This window comes from Schistocerca americana, chromosome 1, assembly GCF_021461395.2.
Source record: "Schistocerca americana isolate TAMUIC-IGC-003095 chromosome 1, iqSchAmer2.1, whole genome shotgun sequence".
NCBI classification, from domain to species: domain Eukaryota; kingdom Metazoa; phylum Arthropoda; class Insecta; order Orthoptera; family Acrididae; genus Schistocerca; species Schistocerca americana.
This window is the reverse complement of record NC_060119.1, coordinates 1,092,618,373-1,092,635,917: the sequence shown is the minus strand read 5'-3', so window position 1 is coordinate 1,092,635,917 and position 17,545 is coordinate 1,092,618,373. Positions and strand designations below refer to the sequence as shown.

At 44.7% G+C, this 17,545-nt stretch overlaps 1 protein-coding gene across 1 annotated transcript; it reads left to right on the top strand.

Moving 5' to 3' along the window:
• Nucleotides 1–5,980: 5,980 nt before the first annotated feature.
• LOC124596571 (titin-like) lies at nucleotides 5,981–17,354 on the top strand. The gene is made up of 11 exons (XM_047135763.1): nucleotides 5,981–7,810; nucleotides 7,859–10,228; nucleotides 10,274–10,852; nucleotides 10,898–11,372; nucleotides 11,493–12,568; nucleotides 12,614–14,674; nucleotides 14,705–15,532; nucleotides 15,563–15,842; nucleotides 15,937–16,098; nucleotides 16,171–16,466; nucleotides 16,497–17,354. The coding sequence occupies exons 1-11, from the start codon at nucleotides 5,981–5,983 to the stop codon at nucleotides 17,352–17,354; spliced, it is 10,815 nt and encodes a 3,604-aa protein (XP_046991719.1).
• Nucleotides 17,355–17,545: the final 191 nt, after the last annotated feature.

The window sequence follows — 17,545 nt, the reverse complement described above, 5'->3', positions numbered from 1 at the left end:
TCTGTTGTTTTTTTGTAATTATTTAAAGGTGTGTGTGTTTTTTTTTTTTTTTTTTGTACATAGCTTTCTTTTCCTCTTTTAGTGTAGCTTGCCAGGTTATCACCCATCTAGCAAACAGATTTTACCATGTGCATGACAGCTTGACTTGGGCATATTGTTCAATAAATACTTCATTTAGTACTAGTATTATTTTTAACGGTCCGTCCCACCGGACTACAGTGTAGTTTCCGCGTAACTTGATTCGCGTACCACGTAATTAATATTCAAGAACGTGTGCCAAGTACACAGGCTTCAATTGAAGCATTAATGCATACAAAGCATAGGTTACACGGAACGGTTTTGTTTTTTATTGGATTCTGCTCCAGTGTCGTTCTCAGATCACTATTGGCAGTAAACATTACATCACATAATTATTTCGTACTACAAAGTCAATTTTTGGCTAGTATAGACTCTCTCTCAGGGTTCCTTGATTCTAACACAATTACATCTGCTACATATTTATATGAGATTTCATCATTAATTGTACTTACTTACTACAAAATGATTCAGGAAATTAATCCTTATTTTATCAACAGAAGATTATTCATTGCTTGAAGAGCATGTAGTATTTTAATGACACTAACTGTCTGTAAACCAAGTCTTCCATTTGCATATTATTGCTCAGTTTACTGATTCTACTTCCTCAAAATTGTAACTATACATAAATTCTTTCTTAAAACTGACATACTTATACTCTAAAACACAATTGAAATCTTCTTACCACTACTATTTACATCAGACATGTCACTGAATAAATAACTTTACATCTTTACGTGGATACAGTCCTTTTATTTTCCCCGTCTGGTGATGTGCTAACAAATAGCTACATTCGTGTGGCAACATCTTCCGAATCTCTTTAGCCCCTACTTCCCTCCTCGACCAAGGGATGGAGTAAGTTGCGCGACAGTATGTTTTGTGGGGCATCACCTCTATGTGATAGTGGTACCCTTTGAGTATTCCTGGTCGGTCGGTAAATACCATAGTATATTCCGATAGCAGCTGCGTCAACTGTTGCTTTTGGATATCGCTTAAACCTTCAGATTCCTGCACTTTGGTTTGAAATGTCTCAACATTTGTTTCAAAATTTCGATCCTCTAAATTCGGGTAATAGAGGTCTGCTACATGTGAAAAATCATCAAGGTGTAGTACCCAGGGGTTCCTACATTTGATATTAATTCGATTACAACATGGCACAAGTACCTCCTTCGATTTCATCATAGACAACTCAATCCTCCTACCCCTATTTACTATGCTTAGTTTCCCCAAGGAGAGGTCGATCACTGCGACCCTCTCACGGAGAAAATCTACTCCCATAATGCAGGCCACCTTTAGTCCTTTAACAATGAGGAACGAGCTCACTATGGCTTCGCCCTCCTTACAAATCTCTACCTGCACCTGGTATTTAACTAATTGGCTCTGTGCACTTATGGCTCCAGACACCTTACAATTATTAACCGGGAAAGTCGGTATGCTACGTCCTTTTCCCAGTGCTTTAAATAACTCTATACTCATTACACTGACTGAGGCACCTGTGTCGATGATTATATTCACTGCAACATCATTGATTTTCGCTTCTATTATGGCTTGCACATTTTCGTTATTATCTTTCTTACATTCGTGCGGCTCGTTCAGTAGATCTTTATCCATACTGATACCGTCGTTGTATCGCAGCATACATATTCCAGGTATATTATTATCATTCGTGTTGCTCTCACTCCACCCTTCGGCCAGCGATGGAGAGCATATCGAGGCCGATCCTAGTTTGTTGGGTTGCTTACTTGTGAGGTACTTGGACGGCTATTGTCCGTGACCTCCACTATGTGTACATTCTGATTTGTCGGCCGCCACGGCTGCGCAATAGGCGCGTTTTGCGGTGGTGGTCCATTGTTGTCATACCGGTCATTACCCTGTCGCTCTGGGCTTGTTCTCTGATTCTGATGCCAATTTCGATTACTATAACTATAATTGCTATGCCACTGACCTCGCGCATTTTTCCAGCGGTTGGTCCCTGACATTCCGGATTCGTACCGGTCGTCAAATCGACGCTTTTTATTATAAGTTGGTTGCCCATACCCGTTCTGGCTTCTACCATTACTACCATTTTGCGAATGCTCTTGCCGCTTGTTACCACCCCCACCATTTCCATGGTTGTGGTTTTGTGAACTATTATTTCTGTCATGGTTACACCCTGATCCATTATTCCGCGAGTGATCGCACGCTGATTTTGCGTCTTCCTGGATCAAGTCTATTGAATCTAGCACAGACAGGAAATGTTCCATGTCGCTTTCTGGTGCGTGTATTAATTTCTCTTTGATATGAATGGGTAAATGTGATTTTAGTAGTCTTATTATGTCTCTTGGTGATATAGGCTCGTCCCAGTAGCGCGTTTTGTTTATATACTTTTCAAAATACCGTCTCAAATTCCCAAGACGGGGTGAGTACGGTTCGGGATTATATACTTCTTTTCTTAGCCGCTCTTGTATACAAGGCGACCAGTATTTCGACAGAAACGCCCTTTCGAACTGTTCATATGTCACGCAGCTGTCTGCTACTTCCGTAGCCCACAACGCTGCATCACCCTGAATGTATGACATTACGTATTGAATTTTCTGTGCTTCATTCCACACACTAGGCAAGATATTTTTAAAGCTTTTTATGAATACTACTGGGTGTACTGACTTCCGTTCAGTAGTAAACGTTTGAAACTGCCTATTTTTGATTAAACTTTCTTCAACTAATATTTTTGAACTATATGAATTTGCTCCTGGGACATATGCTGTCTGCTCCGAACCGAAGCTACAGCTCTTCGCATTATCGACTACAGATTCACCATTGTTGTGTCGCGTATAAGTTTGTGCGTTGCCAAAAACATTGGCTGTTGGCGACATAGTTTCATGTTCAAGATGTTTGCTACTTTGTGTTAAACCCTTTTCCAAGTCGGATATCCGTTTGTTAATATTCACTTGCCACTGCGGAATATCCTCACTGAGTATTTGTTTGATGGTTTGCACGTCGTTCTGTACCTGACTATTTACTGCGGTACTGAACGATTCGGAATTTCTATCTGCTATGGCTGCTTGTACTTTAGAATTAATATTTTTGTCAATCTCACTCTCCTTCACTTCTAGCCATGAGTTGAATTCGGTTTCAATTTTAGTCGCTTGTTCGTTCCACTTCTGCTCTACAAGCTGTGTGGAATCTACCTCTAGCTTTTCTAACCGGTTGGCTAAGACACCTATCTCATCTACCACGTTAGTGTTTGCTACTTGCAGGTTGTTGACCTGTACAGTCAACTCCTGCACGGCCTTAGGTATCGACTCATAATTCTGTTTCATACAGGCAATCTCCTTTTTCATATGTTCTAACGCTTGCACAAGTTGCTGGTCCCGCTCAGCTTGCTGGCGATCTCGCTCCGCTTGCTGGGCAAGAAACTTTTCCTCTAACTGGCGATCTCGCTCCGCTTGCTGGCGATCTCGCTCGGCTTGCTGTTGCGCAAATTTTGCCTGGTAATCCAGCACGCGCTCTAATATCGCCTGAAGTGAATATCCACCAGGCAGATTACCACTCTCTGGTTCCTGCTTTTCTGGAGGTGGTGTAATTTCTTTATCTACCTCTCCTTGAGCACTGGTGGGCGGTGGCATCACTTCCTGTGCCCCTGCCCCCACATTTTCGCATGGTATATCCTCAAAAAGAGTACTTGTACTGCTTAAGGTACCCGGTTCTACATTTCCTGCACTAACTAATTGCTGTTCCTCAGTATCCATATTGCTCGGACGTTGACTACGCAACTTAACCATATTCCTAAATTGCTTACTCAAACACAAAATCTGACAGTTTTGCCACTTGCACACAAAATACGTTAATTTATCTACACTACACTGCCCACTAAAAATTACTATCTACCATCAACTTTGTCCTGTTATAACACTAACATCAAACTACGCACAATATGCACACCACTAGCGATATGAGGTCACTTCACTGGAGCTCAGCTTCTACAAACAGGACAACTACACTGTAGTCTTACCTTTAGTTTATCTGATCTCGGGGTTCGGCTGCCCCCGGATTACGTAGTCGTTACAGTTTCTCAGTACTATCAGGATCGTCTTCTCTGACTCGCTTGCATTAGTACGTTTTTTCATGAAAGAGTGGTTGCACATTCATTAATACATTGCATTAATCATGATACACATACCTACATCTATCACTAAATACATGTATATATACATATATAACAATAGACACTGAAAGGAAAATACATAAAATTTTTGTGGCCACTGCAAATTCGGGCCCCGCGTTTTTGGGCGACAGTTTCGCGTTTTTTTATATCGCATATACGAAAAGAGCCGCGAAATATCTGTTAATAATGCCGTGCTTTGAATTTCTTTATCATCATTACCTTTTAACAAAGCAAAATATATATATTGAGATCTTATTGTTCTGTATCTGGCCTACAATTAAAGGAACGTTTTTTCGTGACTGTAACTCATTCTAAAAATCAACATATCTTCCCTACTTTGTAGTTATTGAAAATTGAAATTACTTGGTTATGAACACTGATGTTACAGTTCGTATGATCGTTCAACAACAAAATTTTGCAGTGGGTTTTGTTTCTCGGCAAAACACCATTCAATACCACGACTAGCACAAGAACATGAGACTCTTATTTTAAAAAAAAAATACGTTTTCACTATAAAGTTTGCCAGACCAGAACGGAGCACAGCAAGATTCCTATTAGATTTTGACGGTACATTAACTTATTTGTACTGTGAGTTATATACTATAAGCAGCCCGCGTCAACCGGCAACACATCATAAAATCTGTTGATCTGCACTGCAAGTCTGGAAGCTAAAAGAAATAATATTATTTTACTGTTACTTTACCGCTTCCTTGCGGTATGATAGACTATATTGGAAGTCGTTTGAATACGCCGCGGCACCGGCTCTTTCGTTCGCCACGCAGCTCAGCACCACAGATAATATTTATATAACTGAAAAATGTCTCAACAGGATGAGATAATAGGCAAGCAAGCTTTAACAATTAATAATGCAAGTTTTCATTTACATAACTCTATTAAAAGATTTAAATATTTCAATTTTTACACACCTTTATGAATTCACACGTAATGGCGTACATCTCTTAGTCTCGACAAAAGAATGCTACACTAGCGTTCGCTACTACGACACAGGATATCTTACTCGTTCGACTCCCATATGAAGAAGACAAAGAAATTGCTATTCGTCACGTATTATATACTAGTTACTTATTTTAATCTTTGTTCGACATTTATCGTCTGTGGCGGTTTCATTACTCGCCGACGCAGATATTCTCAAAAATAAATAATAAAAAAAAATACATAATTTTATACAATAACACAATATGATACATATAATTTTCTCGTTACTACATAATATGTTGTTTTTGTTTCTTACTAGACGTTACAACACATAAAGGTCCCGCATATTACGGCTGCACCAAACGAACATTAATAATCAGACATCAATTATTTTTAAAATTGTTCTCCTTCTACCTTACAGTTAAAGGCAAAAAAAGAGATAGTTACAGAATTATTCTCGTGATACACATTGAATACACATATATGATTTTGTGTTCCATGTCTCTTACCGAGCTTTCTGTATTCTGCCAACAGGAGTGGACTCGCCAGCGCCATCCCGCTGACAGAAGAAGACTAGATGAGAAAACAAATCAGCTCGAGACAATTGCCGTGCCTCCAGCATCAGAAGCCGCGACTACTGCAGAATCCCTATCTCAGCCCTCCAATATGCAGTTACAGATAGATGCTAGACCACCAGCAGACTCAGTAGAAACTATTGCAGAATGGGCTGATGAGCCCTCTAGTGAGAAGTTGGATAGAGATGATGAGCCACCAGCAGACTCAGTAGAAACTATTGCAGATTGGGCTGATTAGCCCTCTAACGAGATGTTGGATAGAGATGATGAGCCACCAGCAGACTCAGTAGAAACTATTGTAGAATGGGGTGATGAGCCCCCTAACGAGAAGCTGGATAGTGATGATGAGCCACCAGCAGACTCAGTAGGAACTATTGCAGAATGGGCTGATGAGCCTCCTAACGAGAAGTTGGATAGAGATGATGAGCCACCAGCAGACTCAGTAGAAACTATTGCAGAATGGGCTGATGAGCCCCCTAACAAGAAGTTGGATAGAGATGATGAGCCACTAGCAGACTCAGTAGAAACTATTGCAGAATGGGCTGATGAGCCCCCTAACAAGAAGTTGGATAGAGATGATGAGCCACTAGCAGACTCAGTAGAAACTATTGCAGAATGGGCTGATGAGCCTCCTAACGAGAAGTTGGATAGAGATGATGAGCCACCAGCAGACTCAGTAGAAACTATTGCAGAATGGGCTGATGAGCCCCCTAACAAGAAGTTGGATAGAGATGATGAGCCACTAGCAGACTCAGTAGAAACTATTGCAGAATGGGCTGATGAGCCTCCTAACGAGAAGTTGGATAGAGATGATGAGCCACTAGCAGACTCAGTAGAAACTATTGCAGAATGGGCTGATGAGCCTCCTAACGAGAAGTTGGATAGAGATGATGAGCCACTAGCAGACTCAGTAGAAACTATTGCAGAATGGGCTGATGAGCCCCCTAACAAGAAGTTGGATAGAGATGATGAGCCACTAGCAGACTCAGTAGAAACTATTGCAGAATGGGCTGATGAGCCTCCTAACGAGAAGTTGGATAGAGATGATGAGCCACCAGCAGACTCAGTAGAAACTATTGCAGAATGGGCTGATGAGCCCCCTAACAAGAAGTTGGATAGAGATGATGAGCCACTAGCAGACTCAGTAGAAACTATTGCAGAATGGGCTGATGAGCCTCCTAACGAGAAGTTGGATAGAGATGATGAGCCACCAGCAGACTCAGTAGAAACTATTGCAGAATGGGCTGATGAGCCCCCTAACAAGAAGTTGGATAGAGATGATGAGCCACTAGCAGACTCAGTAGAAACTATTGCAGAATGGGCTGATGAGCCCCCTAACAAGAAGTTGGATAGAGATGATGAGCCACTAGCAGACTCAGTAGAAACTATTGCAGAATGGGCTGATGAGCCCCCTAACAAGAAGTTGGATAGAGATGATGAGCCACTAGCAGACTCAGTAGAAACTATTGCAGAATGGGCTGATGAGCCTCCTAACGAGAAGTTGGATAGAGATGATGAGCCACTAGCAGACTCAGTAGAAACTATTGCAGAATGGGCTGATGAGCCCCCTAACAAGAAGTTGGATAGAGATGATGAGCCACTAGCAGACTCAGTAGAAACTATTGCAGAATGGGCTGATGAGCCCTGTAACAAGAAGTTGGATAGAGATGATGAGCCACTAGCAGACTCAGTAGAAACTATTGCAGAATGGGCTGATGAGCCTCCTAACGAGAAGTTGGATAGAGATGATGAGCCACCAGCAGACTCAGTAGAAACTATTGCAGAATGGGCTGATGAGCCCCCTAACAAGAAGTTGGATAGAGATGATGAGCCACTAGCAGACTCAGTAGAAACTATTGCAGAATGGGCTGATGAGCCTCCTAACGAGAAGTTGGATAGAGATGATGAGCCACCAGCAGACTCAGTAGAAACTATTGCAGAATGGGCTGATGAGCCCCCTAACAAGAAGTTGGATAGAGATGATGAGCCACTAGCAGACTCAGTAGAAACTATTGCAGAATGGGCTGATGAGCCCCCTAACAAGAAGTTGGATAGAGATGATGAGCCACTAGCAGACTCAGTAGAAACTATTGCAGAATGGGCTGATGAGCCCCCTAACAAGAAGTAGGATAGAGATGATGAGCCACTAGCAGACTCAGTAGAAACTATTGCAGAATGGGCTGATGAGCCCCCTAACAAGAAGTTGGATAGAGATGATGAGCCACTAGCAGACTCAGTAGAAACTATTGCAGAATGGGCTGATGAGCCCCCTAACAAGAAGTTGGATAGAGATGATGAGCCACTAGCAGACTCAGTAGAAACTATTGCAGAATGGGCTGATGAGCCTCCTAACGAGAAGTTGGATAGAGATGATGAGCCACTAGCAGACTCAGTAGAAACTATTGCAGAATGGGCTGATGAGCCTCCTAACGAGAAGTTGGATAGAGATGATGAGCCACTAGCAGACTCAGTAGAAACTATTGCAGAATGGGCTGATGAGCCCCCTAACAAGAAGTTGGATAGAGATGATGAGCCACTAGCAGACTCAGTAGAAACTATTGCAGAATGGGCTGATGAGCCCCCTAACAAGAAGTTGGATAGAGATGATGAGCCACTAGCAGACTCAGTAGAAACTATTGCAGAATGGGCTGATGAGCCTCCTAACGAGAAGTTGGATAGAGATGATGAGCCACTAGCAGACTCAGTAGAAACTATTGCAGAATGGGCTGATGAGCCCCCTAACAAGAAGTTGGATAGAGATGATGAGCCACTAGCAGACTCAGTAGAAACTATTGCAGAATGGGCTGATGAGCCTCCTAACGAGAAGTTGGATAGAGATGATGAGCCACCAGCAGACTCAGTAGAAACTATTGCAGAATGGGCTGATGAGCCCCCTAACAAGAAGTTGGATAGAGATGATGAGCCACTAGCAGACTCAGTAGAAACTATTGCAGAATGGGCTGATGAGCCTCCTAACGAGAAGTTGGATAGAGATGATGAGCCACTAGCAGACTCAGTAGAAACTATTGCAGAATGGGCTGATGAGCCTCCTAACGAGAAGTTGGATAGAGATGATGAGCCACCAGCAGACTCAGTAGAAACTATTGCAGAATGGGCTGATGAGCCCCCTAACAAGAAGTTGGATAGAGATGATGAGCCACTAGCAGACTCAGTAGAAACTATTGCAGAATGGGCTGATGAGCCTCCTAACGAGAAGTTGGATAGAGATGATGAGCCACCAGCAGACTCAGTAGAAACTATTGCAGAATGGGCTGATGAGCCTCCTAACGAGAAGTTGGATAGAGATGATGAGCCACCAGCAGACTCAGTAGAAACTATTGCAGAATGGGCTGATGAGTCCCCTAACAAGAAGTTGGATAGAGATGATGATCCACTAGCAGACTCAGTAGAAACTATTGCAGAATGGGCTGATGAGCCCCCTAACAAGAAGTTGGATAGAGATGATGAGCCACTAGCAGACTCAGTAGAAACTATTGCAGAATGGGCTGATGAGCCCCCTAACAAGAAGTTGGATAGAGATGATGAGCCACTAGCAGACTCAGTAGAAACTATTGCAGAATGGGCTGATGAGCCCCCTAACAAGAAGTTGGATAGAGATGATGAGCCACTAGCAGACTCAGTAGAAACTATTGCAGAATGGGCTGATGAGCCTCCTAACGAGAAGTTGGATAGAGATGATGAGCCACCAGCAGACTCAGTAGAAACTATTGCAGAATGGGCTGATGAGCCTCCTAACGAGAAGTTGGATAGAGATGATGAGCCACCAGCAGACTCAGTAGGAACTATTGCAGAATGGGCTGATGAGCCCCCTAACAAGAAGTTGGATAGAGATGATGAGCCACTAGCAGACTCAGTAGAAACTATTGCAGAATGGGCTGATGAGCCCCCTCACAAGAAGTTGGATAGAGATGATGAGCCACTAGCAGACTCAGTAGAAACTATTGCAGAATGGGCTGATGAGCCCCCTAACAAGAAGTTGGATAGAGATGATGAGCCACTAGCAGACTCAGTAGAAACTATTGCAGAATGGGCTGATGAGCCCCCTAACAAGAAGTTGGATATAGATGATGAGCCACTAGCAGACTCAGTAGAAACTATTGCAGAATGGGCTGATGAGCCTCCTAACGAGAAGTTGGATAGAGATGATGAGCCACCAGCAGACTCAGTAGAAACTATTGCAGAATGGGCTGATGAGCCTCCTAACGAGAAGTTGGATAGAGATGATGAGCCACCAGCAGACTCAGTAGGAACTATTGCAGAATGGGCTGATGAGCCCCCTAACAAGAAGTTGGATAGAGATGATGAGCCACTAGCAGACTCTGTAGAAACTATTGCAGAATGGGCTGATGAGCCCCCTAACAAGAAGTTGGATAGAGATGATGAGCCACTAGCAGACTCAGTAGAAACTATTGCAGAATGGGCTGATGAGCCTCCTAACGAGAAGTTGGATAGAGATGATGAGCCACCAGCAGACTCAGTAGAAACTATTGCAGATTGGGCTGATTAGCCCTCTAACGAGAAGTTGGATAAAGATGATGAGCCACCAGCAGACTCAGTAGAAACTATTGTAGAATGGGGTGATGAGCCCCCTAACGAGAAGCTGGATAGTGATGATGAGCCACCAGCAGACTCAGTAGAAACTATTGCAGAATGGGCTGATGAGCCTCCTAACGAGAAGTTGGATATAGATGATGAGCCACCAGCAGACTCAGTAGAAACTATTGCAGAATGGGCTGATGAGCTCTCTAACGAGAAGTTGGATAGAGATGATGAGCCACCAGCAGACTCAGTAGAAACTATTGTAGAATGGGGTGATGAGCCCCCTAACGAGAAGCTGGATAGTGATGATGAGCCACCAGCAGACTCAGTAGGAACTATTGCAGAATGGGCTGATGAGCCTCCTAACGAGAAGTTGGATAGAGATGATGAGCCACCAGCAGACTCAGTAGGAACTATTGCAGAATGGGCTGATGAGCCCCCTAACAAGAAGTTGGATAGAGATGATGAGCCACTAGCAGACTCAGTAGAAACTATTGCAGAATGGGCTGATGAGCCTCCTAACGAGAAGTTGGATAGAGATGATGAGCCACCAGCAGACTCAGTAGAAACTATTGCAGATTGGGCTGATTAGCCCTCTAACGAGAAGTTGGATAAAGATGATGAGCCACCAGCAGACTCAGTAGAAACTATTGTAGAATGGGGTGATGAGCCCCCTAACGAGAAGCTGGATAGTGATGATGAGCCATCAGCAGACTCAGTAGAAACTATTGCTGAATGGGCTGATGAGCCTCCTAATGAGAAGTTGGATATAGATGATGAGCCACCAGCAGACTCAGTAGAAACTATTGCAGAATGGGCTGATGAGCTCTCTAACGAGAAGTTGGATAGAGATGATGAGCCACCAGCAGACTCAGTAGAAACTATTACAGAATGGGCTGATGAGCCCCCTAACGAGAAGTTGGACAGAGATGATGAGCCACCAGCAGACTCAGTAGAAACTATTGCAGAATGGGCTGATGAGCCCTCTAACGAGAAGTTGGATAGAGATGATGAGCCACCAGCAGACTCAGTAGGAACTATTGCAGAATGGGCTGATGAGCCCCCTAACGAGAAGCTGGATAGTGATGATGAGCCACCAGCAGACTCAGTTGAAACTATTGCAGAATGGGCTGATGAGCTCTCTAACGAGAAGATGGATAGAGATGATTAGCCACCAGCAGACTCAGTAGAAACTATTACAGAATGGGCTGATGAGCCCCCTAACGAGAAGTTGGATAGTGACGATGAGCCACCAGCAGACTCAGTAGAAACTATTGCAGAATGGGCTGATGAGCTCTCTAACGAGAAGTTGGATAGTGACGATGAGCCACCAGCAGACTCAGTAACAACTATTGCAGAATGGGCTGATGAGCCCCCTAACGAGAAGTTGGACAGAGATGATGAGCCACCAGCAGACTCAGTAGAAACTATTGCAGAATGGGCTGATGAGCCCTCTAACGAGAAGTTGGATAGAGATGATGAGCCACCAGCAGACTCAGTAGAAACTATTGCAGAGTGGGCTGATGAGCCCCCTAACGAGAAGTTGGACAGAGATGATGAGCCACCAGCAGACTCAGTACAAACTATTGCAGAATGGGCTGATGAGCCCCCTAACGAGAAGTTGGACAGAGATGATGAGCCACCAGCAGACTCAGTAGAAACTATTGCAGAATGGGCTGATGAGCCCTCTAACGAGAAGTTGGATAGAGATGATGAGCCACCAGCAGACTCAGTAGGAACTATTGTAGAATGGGGTGATGAGCCCCCTAACGAGAAGCTGGATAGTGGTGATGAGCCACCAGCAGACTCAGTAGGAACTATTGCAGAATGGGCTGATGAGCCCTCTAACGAGAAGTTGGATAGAGATGATGAGCCACCAGCAGACTCAGTAGGAACTATTGCAGAATGGGCTGATGAGCCCCCTAACAAGAAGTTGGATAGAGATGATGAGCCACTAGCAGACTCAGTAGAAACTATTGCAGAATGGGCTGATGAGCCCCCTAACGAGAAGTTGGATAGAGATGATGAGCCACCAGCAGACTCAGTAGGAACTATTGCAGAATGGGCTGATGAGCCCCCTAACAAGAAGTTGGATAGAGATGATGAGCCACTAGCAGACTCAGTAGAAACTATTGCAGAATGGGCTGATGAGCCCCCTAACAAGAAGTTGGATAGAGATGATGAGCCACTAGCAGACTCAGTAGAAACTATTGCAGAATGGGCTGATGAGCCTCCTAACGAGAAGTTGGATAGAGATGATGAGCCACCAGCAGACTCAGTAGAAACTATTGCAGATTGGGCTGATTAGCCCTCTAACGAGAAGTTGGATAAAGATGATGAGCCACCAGCAGACTCAGTAGAAACTATTGTAGAATGGGGTGATGAGCCCCCTAACGAGAAGCTGGATAGTGATGATGAGCCATCAGCAGACTCAGTAGAAACTATTGCAGAATGGGCTGATGAGCCTCCTAATGAGAAGTTGGATATAGATGATGAGCCACCAGCAGACTCAGTAGAAACTATTGCAGAATGGGCTGATGAGCTCTCTAACGAGAAGTTGGATAGAGATGATGAGCCACCAGCAGACTCAGTAGAAACTATTACAGAATGGGCTGATGAGCCCCCTAACGAGAAGTTGGACAGAGATGATGAGCCACCAGCAGACTCAGTAGAAACTATTGCAGAATGGGCTGATGAGCCCTCTAACGAGAAGTTGGATAGAGATGATGAGCCACCAGCAGACTCAGTAGGAACTATTGCAGAATGGGCTGATGAGCCCCCTAACGAGAAGCTGGATAGTGATGATGAGCCACCAGCAGACTCAGTTGAAACTATTGCAGAATGTTCTGATGAGCTCTCTAACGAGAAGTTGGATAGAGATGATGAGCCACCAGCAGACTCAGTAGAAACTATTACAGAATGGGCTGATGAGCCCCCTAACGAGAAGTTGGATAGTGACGATGAGCCACCAGCAGACTCAGTAGAAACTATTGCAGAATGGGCTGATGAGCTCTCTAACGAGAAGTTGGATAGTGACGATGAGCCACCAGCAGACTCAGTAGAAACTATTGCAGAATGGGCTGATGAGCCCCCTAACGAGAAGTTGGACAGAGATGATGAGCCACCAGCAGACTCAGTAGAAATTATTGCAGAATGGGCTGATGAGCCCTCTAACGAGAAGTTGGATAGAGATGATGAGCCACCAGCAGACTCAGTAGAAACTATTGCAGAATGGGCTGATGAGCCCCCTAACGAGAAGTTGGACAGAGATGATGAGCCACCAGCAGACTCAGTAGAAACTATTGCAGAATGGGCTGATGAGCCCCCTAACGAGAAGTTGGACAGAGATGATGAGCCACCAGCAGACTCAGTAGAAACTATTGCAGAATGGGCTGATGAGCCCTCTAACGAGAAGTTGGATAGAGATGATGAGCCACCAGCAGACTCAGTAGGAACTATTGTAGAATGGGCTGATGAGCCCCCTAACAAGAAGTTGGATAGAGATGATGAGCCACTAGCAGACTCAGTAGAAACTATTGCTGAATGGGCTGATGAGCCCCCTAACGAGAAGTTGGACAGAGATGATGAGCCACCAGCAGACTCAGTAGAAACTATTGCAGAATGGGCTGATGAGCCCTCTAACGAGAAGTTGGATAGAGATGATGAGCCACCAGCAGACTCAGTAGGAACTATTGCAGAATGGGCTGATGAGCCCTCTAACAAGAAGTTGGATAGAGATGATGAGCCACTAGCAGACTCAGTAGAAACTATTGCAGAATGGGCTGATGTGCCTCCTAACGAGAAGTTGGATAGAGATGATGAGCCACCAGCAGACTCAGTAGAAACTATTGCAGATTGGGCTGATTACCCCTCTGACGAGAAGTTGGATAGAGATGATGAGCCACCAGCAGACTCAGTAGAAACTATTGTAGAATGGGGTGATGAGCCCCCTAACGAGAAGCTGGATAGTGATGATGAGCCACCAGCAGACTCAGTAGAAACTATTGCAGAATGGGCTGATGAACCTCCTAACGAGAAGTTGGATATAGATGATGAGCCACCAGCAGACTCAGTAGAAACTATTGCAGAATGGGCTGATGAGCCCCCTAACGAGAAGTTGGATAGTGATGATGAGTCACCAGCAAACTCAGTAGAAACTATTGAAGAATGGGCTGATGAGCCCCCTAACGAGAAGTTGGATAGAGATGATGAGCCACCAGCAGACTCAGTAGAAACTATTGCAGAATGGGCTGATGAGCCCTCTAACGAGAAGTTGGATAGAGATGATGAGCCACCAGCAGACTCAGTAGGAACTATTGTAGAATGGGGTGATGAGCCCCCTAACGAGAAGTTGGATAGTGATGATGAGCCACCAGCAGACTCAGTAGAAACTATTGTAGAATGGGGTGATTAGCCCCCTAACGAGAAGTTGGATATAGATGATGAGCCACCAGCAGACTCAGTAGAAACTATTGCAGAATGGGCTGATGAGCCCTCTAGTGAGAAGTTGGATAGAGATGATGAGCCACCAGCAGACTCAGTAGAAACTATTGCAGAATGGGCTGATGAGCCCCCTAACGAGAAGTTGGATAGTGATGATGAGCCACCAGCAGACTCAGTAGAAACTATTGCAGAATGGGCTGATGAGCCCTCTAACGAGAAGCTGGATAGTGATGATGAGCCACCAGCAGACTCAGTAGAAACTATAGCAGAATGGGCTGATGAGCCCCCTAACGAGAAGTTGGATATAGATGATGAGCCACCAGCAGACTCAGTAGAAACTATTGTAGAATGGGGTGATGAGCCCCCTAACGAGAAGCTGGATAGTGATGATGAGCCACCAGCAGACTCAGTAGAAACTATTGCAGAATGGGCTGATGAACCTCCTAACGAGAAGTTGGATATAGATGATGAGCCACCAGCAGACTCAGTAGAAACTATTGCAGAATGGGCTGATGAGCCCCCTAACGAGAAGTTGGATAGTGATGATGAGTCACCAGCAAACTCAGTAGAAACTATTGAAGAATGGGCTGATGAGCCCCCTAACGAGAAGTTGGACAGAGATGATGAGCCACCAGCAGACTCAGTAGAAACTATTGCAGAATGGGCTGATGAGCCCTCTAACGAGAAGTTGGATAGAGATGATGAGCCACCAGCAGACTCAGTAGGAACTATTGTAGAATGGGGTGATGAGCCCCCTAACGAGAAGTTGGATAGTGATGATGAGCCACCAGCAGACTCAGTAGAAACTATTGTAGAATGGGGTGATTAGCCCCCTAACGAGAAGTTGGATATAGATGATGAGCCACCAGCAGACTCAGTAGAAACTATTGCAGAATGGGCTGATGAGCCCTCTAGTGAGAAGTTGGATAGAGATGATGAGCCACCAGCAGACTCAGTAGAAACTATTGCAGAATGGGCTGATGAGCCCCCTAACGAGAAGTTGGATAGTGATGATGAGCCACCAGCAGACTCAGTAGAAACTATTGCAGAATGGGCTGATGAGCCCCCTAACGAGAAGTTGGATAGTGATGATGAGCCACCAGCAGACAGTAGAAACTATTGCAGAATGGGCTGATGAGCCCCCTAACGAGAAGTTGGACAGAGATGATGAGCCACCAGCAGACTCAGTAGAAACTATTGCAGAATGGGCTGATGAGCCCTCTAACGAGAAGTTGGATAGAGATGATGAGCCACCAGCAGACTCAGTAGGAACTATTGTAGAATGGGGTGATGAGCCCCCTAACGAGAAGTTGGATAGTGATGATGAGCCACCAGCAGACTCAGTAGAAACTATTGTAGAATGGGGTGATTAGCCCCCTAACGAGAAGTTTTATATAGATGATGAGCCACCAGCAGACTCAGTAGAAACTATTGCAGAATGGGCTGATGAGCCCTCTAGTGAGAAGTTGGATAGAGATGATGAGCCACCAGCAGACTCAGTAGAAACTATTGAAGAATGGGCTGATGAGCCCCCTAACGAGAAGTTGGACAGAGATGATGAGCCACCAGCAGACTCAGTAGAAACTATTGCAGAATGGGCTGATGAGCCCTCTAACGAGAAGTTGGATAGAGATGATGAGCCACCAGCAGACTCAGTAGGAACTATTGTAGAATGGGGTGATGAGCCCCCTAACGAGAAGTTGGATAGTGATGATGAGCCACCAGCAGACTCAGTAGAAACTATTGTAGAATGGGGTGATTAGCCCCCTAACGAGAAGTTGGATATAGATGATGAGCCACCAGCAGACTCAGTAGAAACTATTGCAGAATGGGCTGATGAGCCCTCTAGTGAGAAGTTGGATAGAGATGATGAGCCACCAGCAGACTCAGTAGAAACTATTGCAGAATGGGCTGATGAGCCCCCTAACGAGAAGTTGGATAGTGATGATGAGCCACCAGCAGACTCAGTGGAAACTATTGCAGAATGGGCTGATGAGCCCTCTAACGAGAAGCTGGATAGTGATGATGAGCCACCAGCAGACTCAGTAGAAACTATAGCAGAATGGGCTGATGAGCCCCCTAACGAGAAGTTGGATATAGATGATGAGCCACCAGCAGACTCAGTAGAAACTATTGTAGAATGGGGTGATGAGCCCCCTAACGAGAAGCTGGATAGTGATGATGAGCCACCAGCAGACTCAGTAGAAACTATTGCAGAATGGGCTGATGAACCTCCTAACGAGAAGTTGGATATAGATGATGAGCCACCAGCAGACTCAGTAGAAACTATTGCAGAATGGGCTGATGAGCCCCCTAACGAGAAGTTGGATAGTGATGATGAGTCACCAGCAAACTCAGTAGAAACTATTGAAGAATGGGCTGATGAGCCCCCTAACGAGAAGTTGGACAGAGATGATGAGCCACCAGCAGACTCAGTAGAAACTATTGCAGAATGGGCTGATGAGCCCTCTAACGAGAAGTTGGATAGAGATGATGAGCCACCAGCAGACTCAGTAGGAACTATTGTAGAATGGGGTGATGAGCCCCCTAACGAGAAGTTGGATAGTGATGATGAGCCACCAGCAGACTCAGTAGAAACTATTGTAGAATGGGGTGATTAGCCCCCTAACGAGAAGTTGGATATAGATGATGAGCCACCAGCAGACTCAGTAGAAACTATTGCAGAATGGGCTGATGAGCCCTCTAGTGAGAAGTTGGATAGAGATGATGAGCCACCAGCAGACTCAGTAGAAACTATTGCAGAATGGGCTGATGAGCCCCCTAACGAGAAGTTGGATAGTGATGATGAGCC

Excerpts from the sequence above, each read along its gene's own strand:
- LOC124596571 (XM_047135763.1), top strand. The coding sequence starts at position 5,981 with ATGTTGGATAGAGATGATGAGCCACCAGCAGACTCAGTAGAAACTATT. Across the intron at positions 7,811-7,858 it reads ATGAGCCACTAGCAGACTCA|GATAGAGATGATGAGCCACT; the intron begins GTAGAAACTATT and ends AACAAGAAGTAG. Across the intron at positions 16,099-16,170 it reads AGAAACTATTGTAGAATGGG|AATGGGCTGATGAGCCCTCT; the intron begins GTGATTAGCCCC and ends AAACTATTGCAG.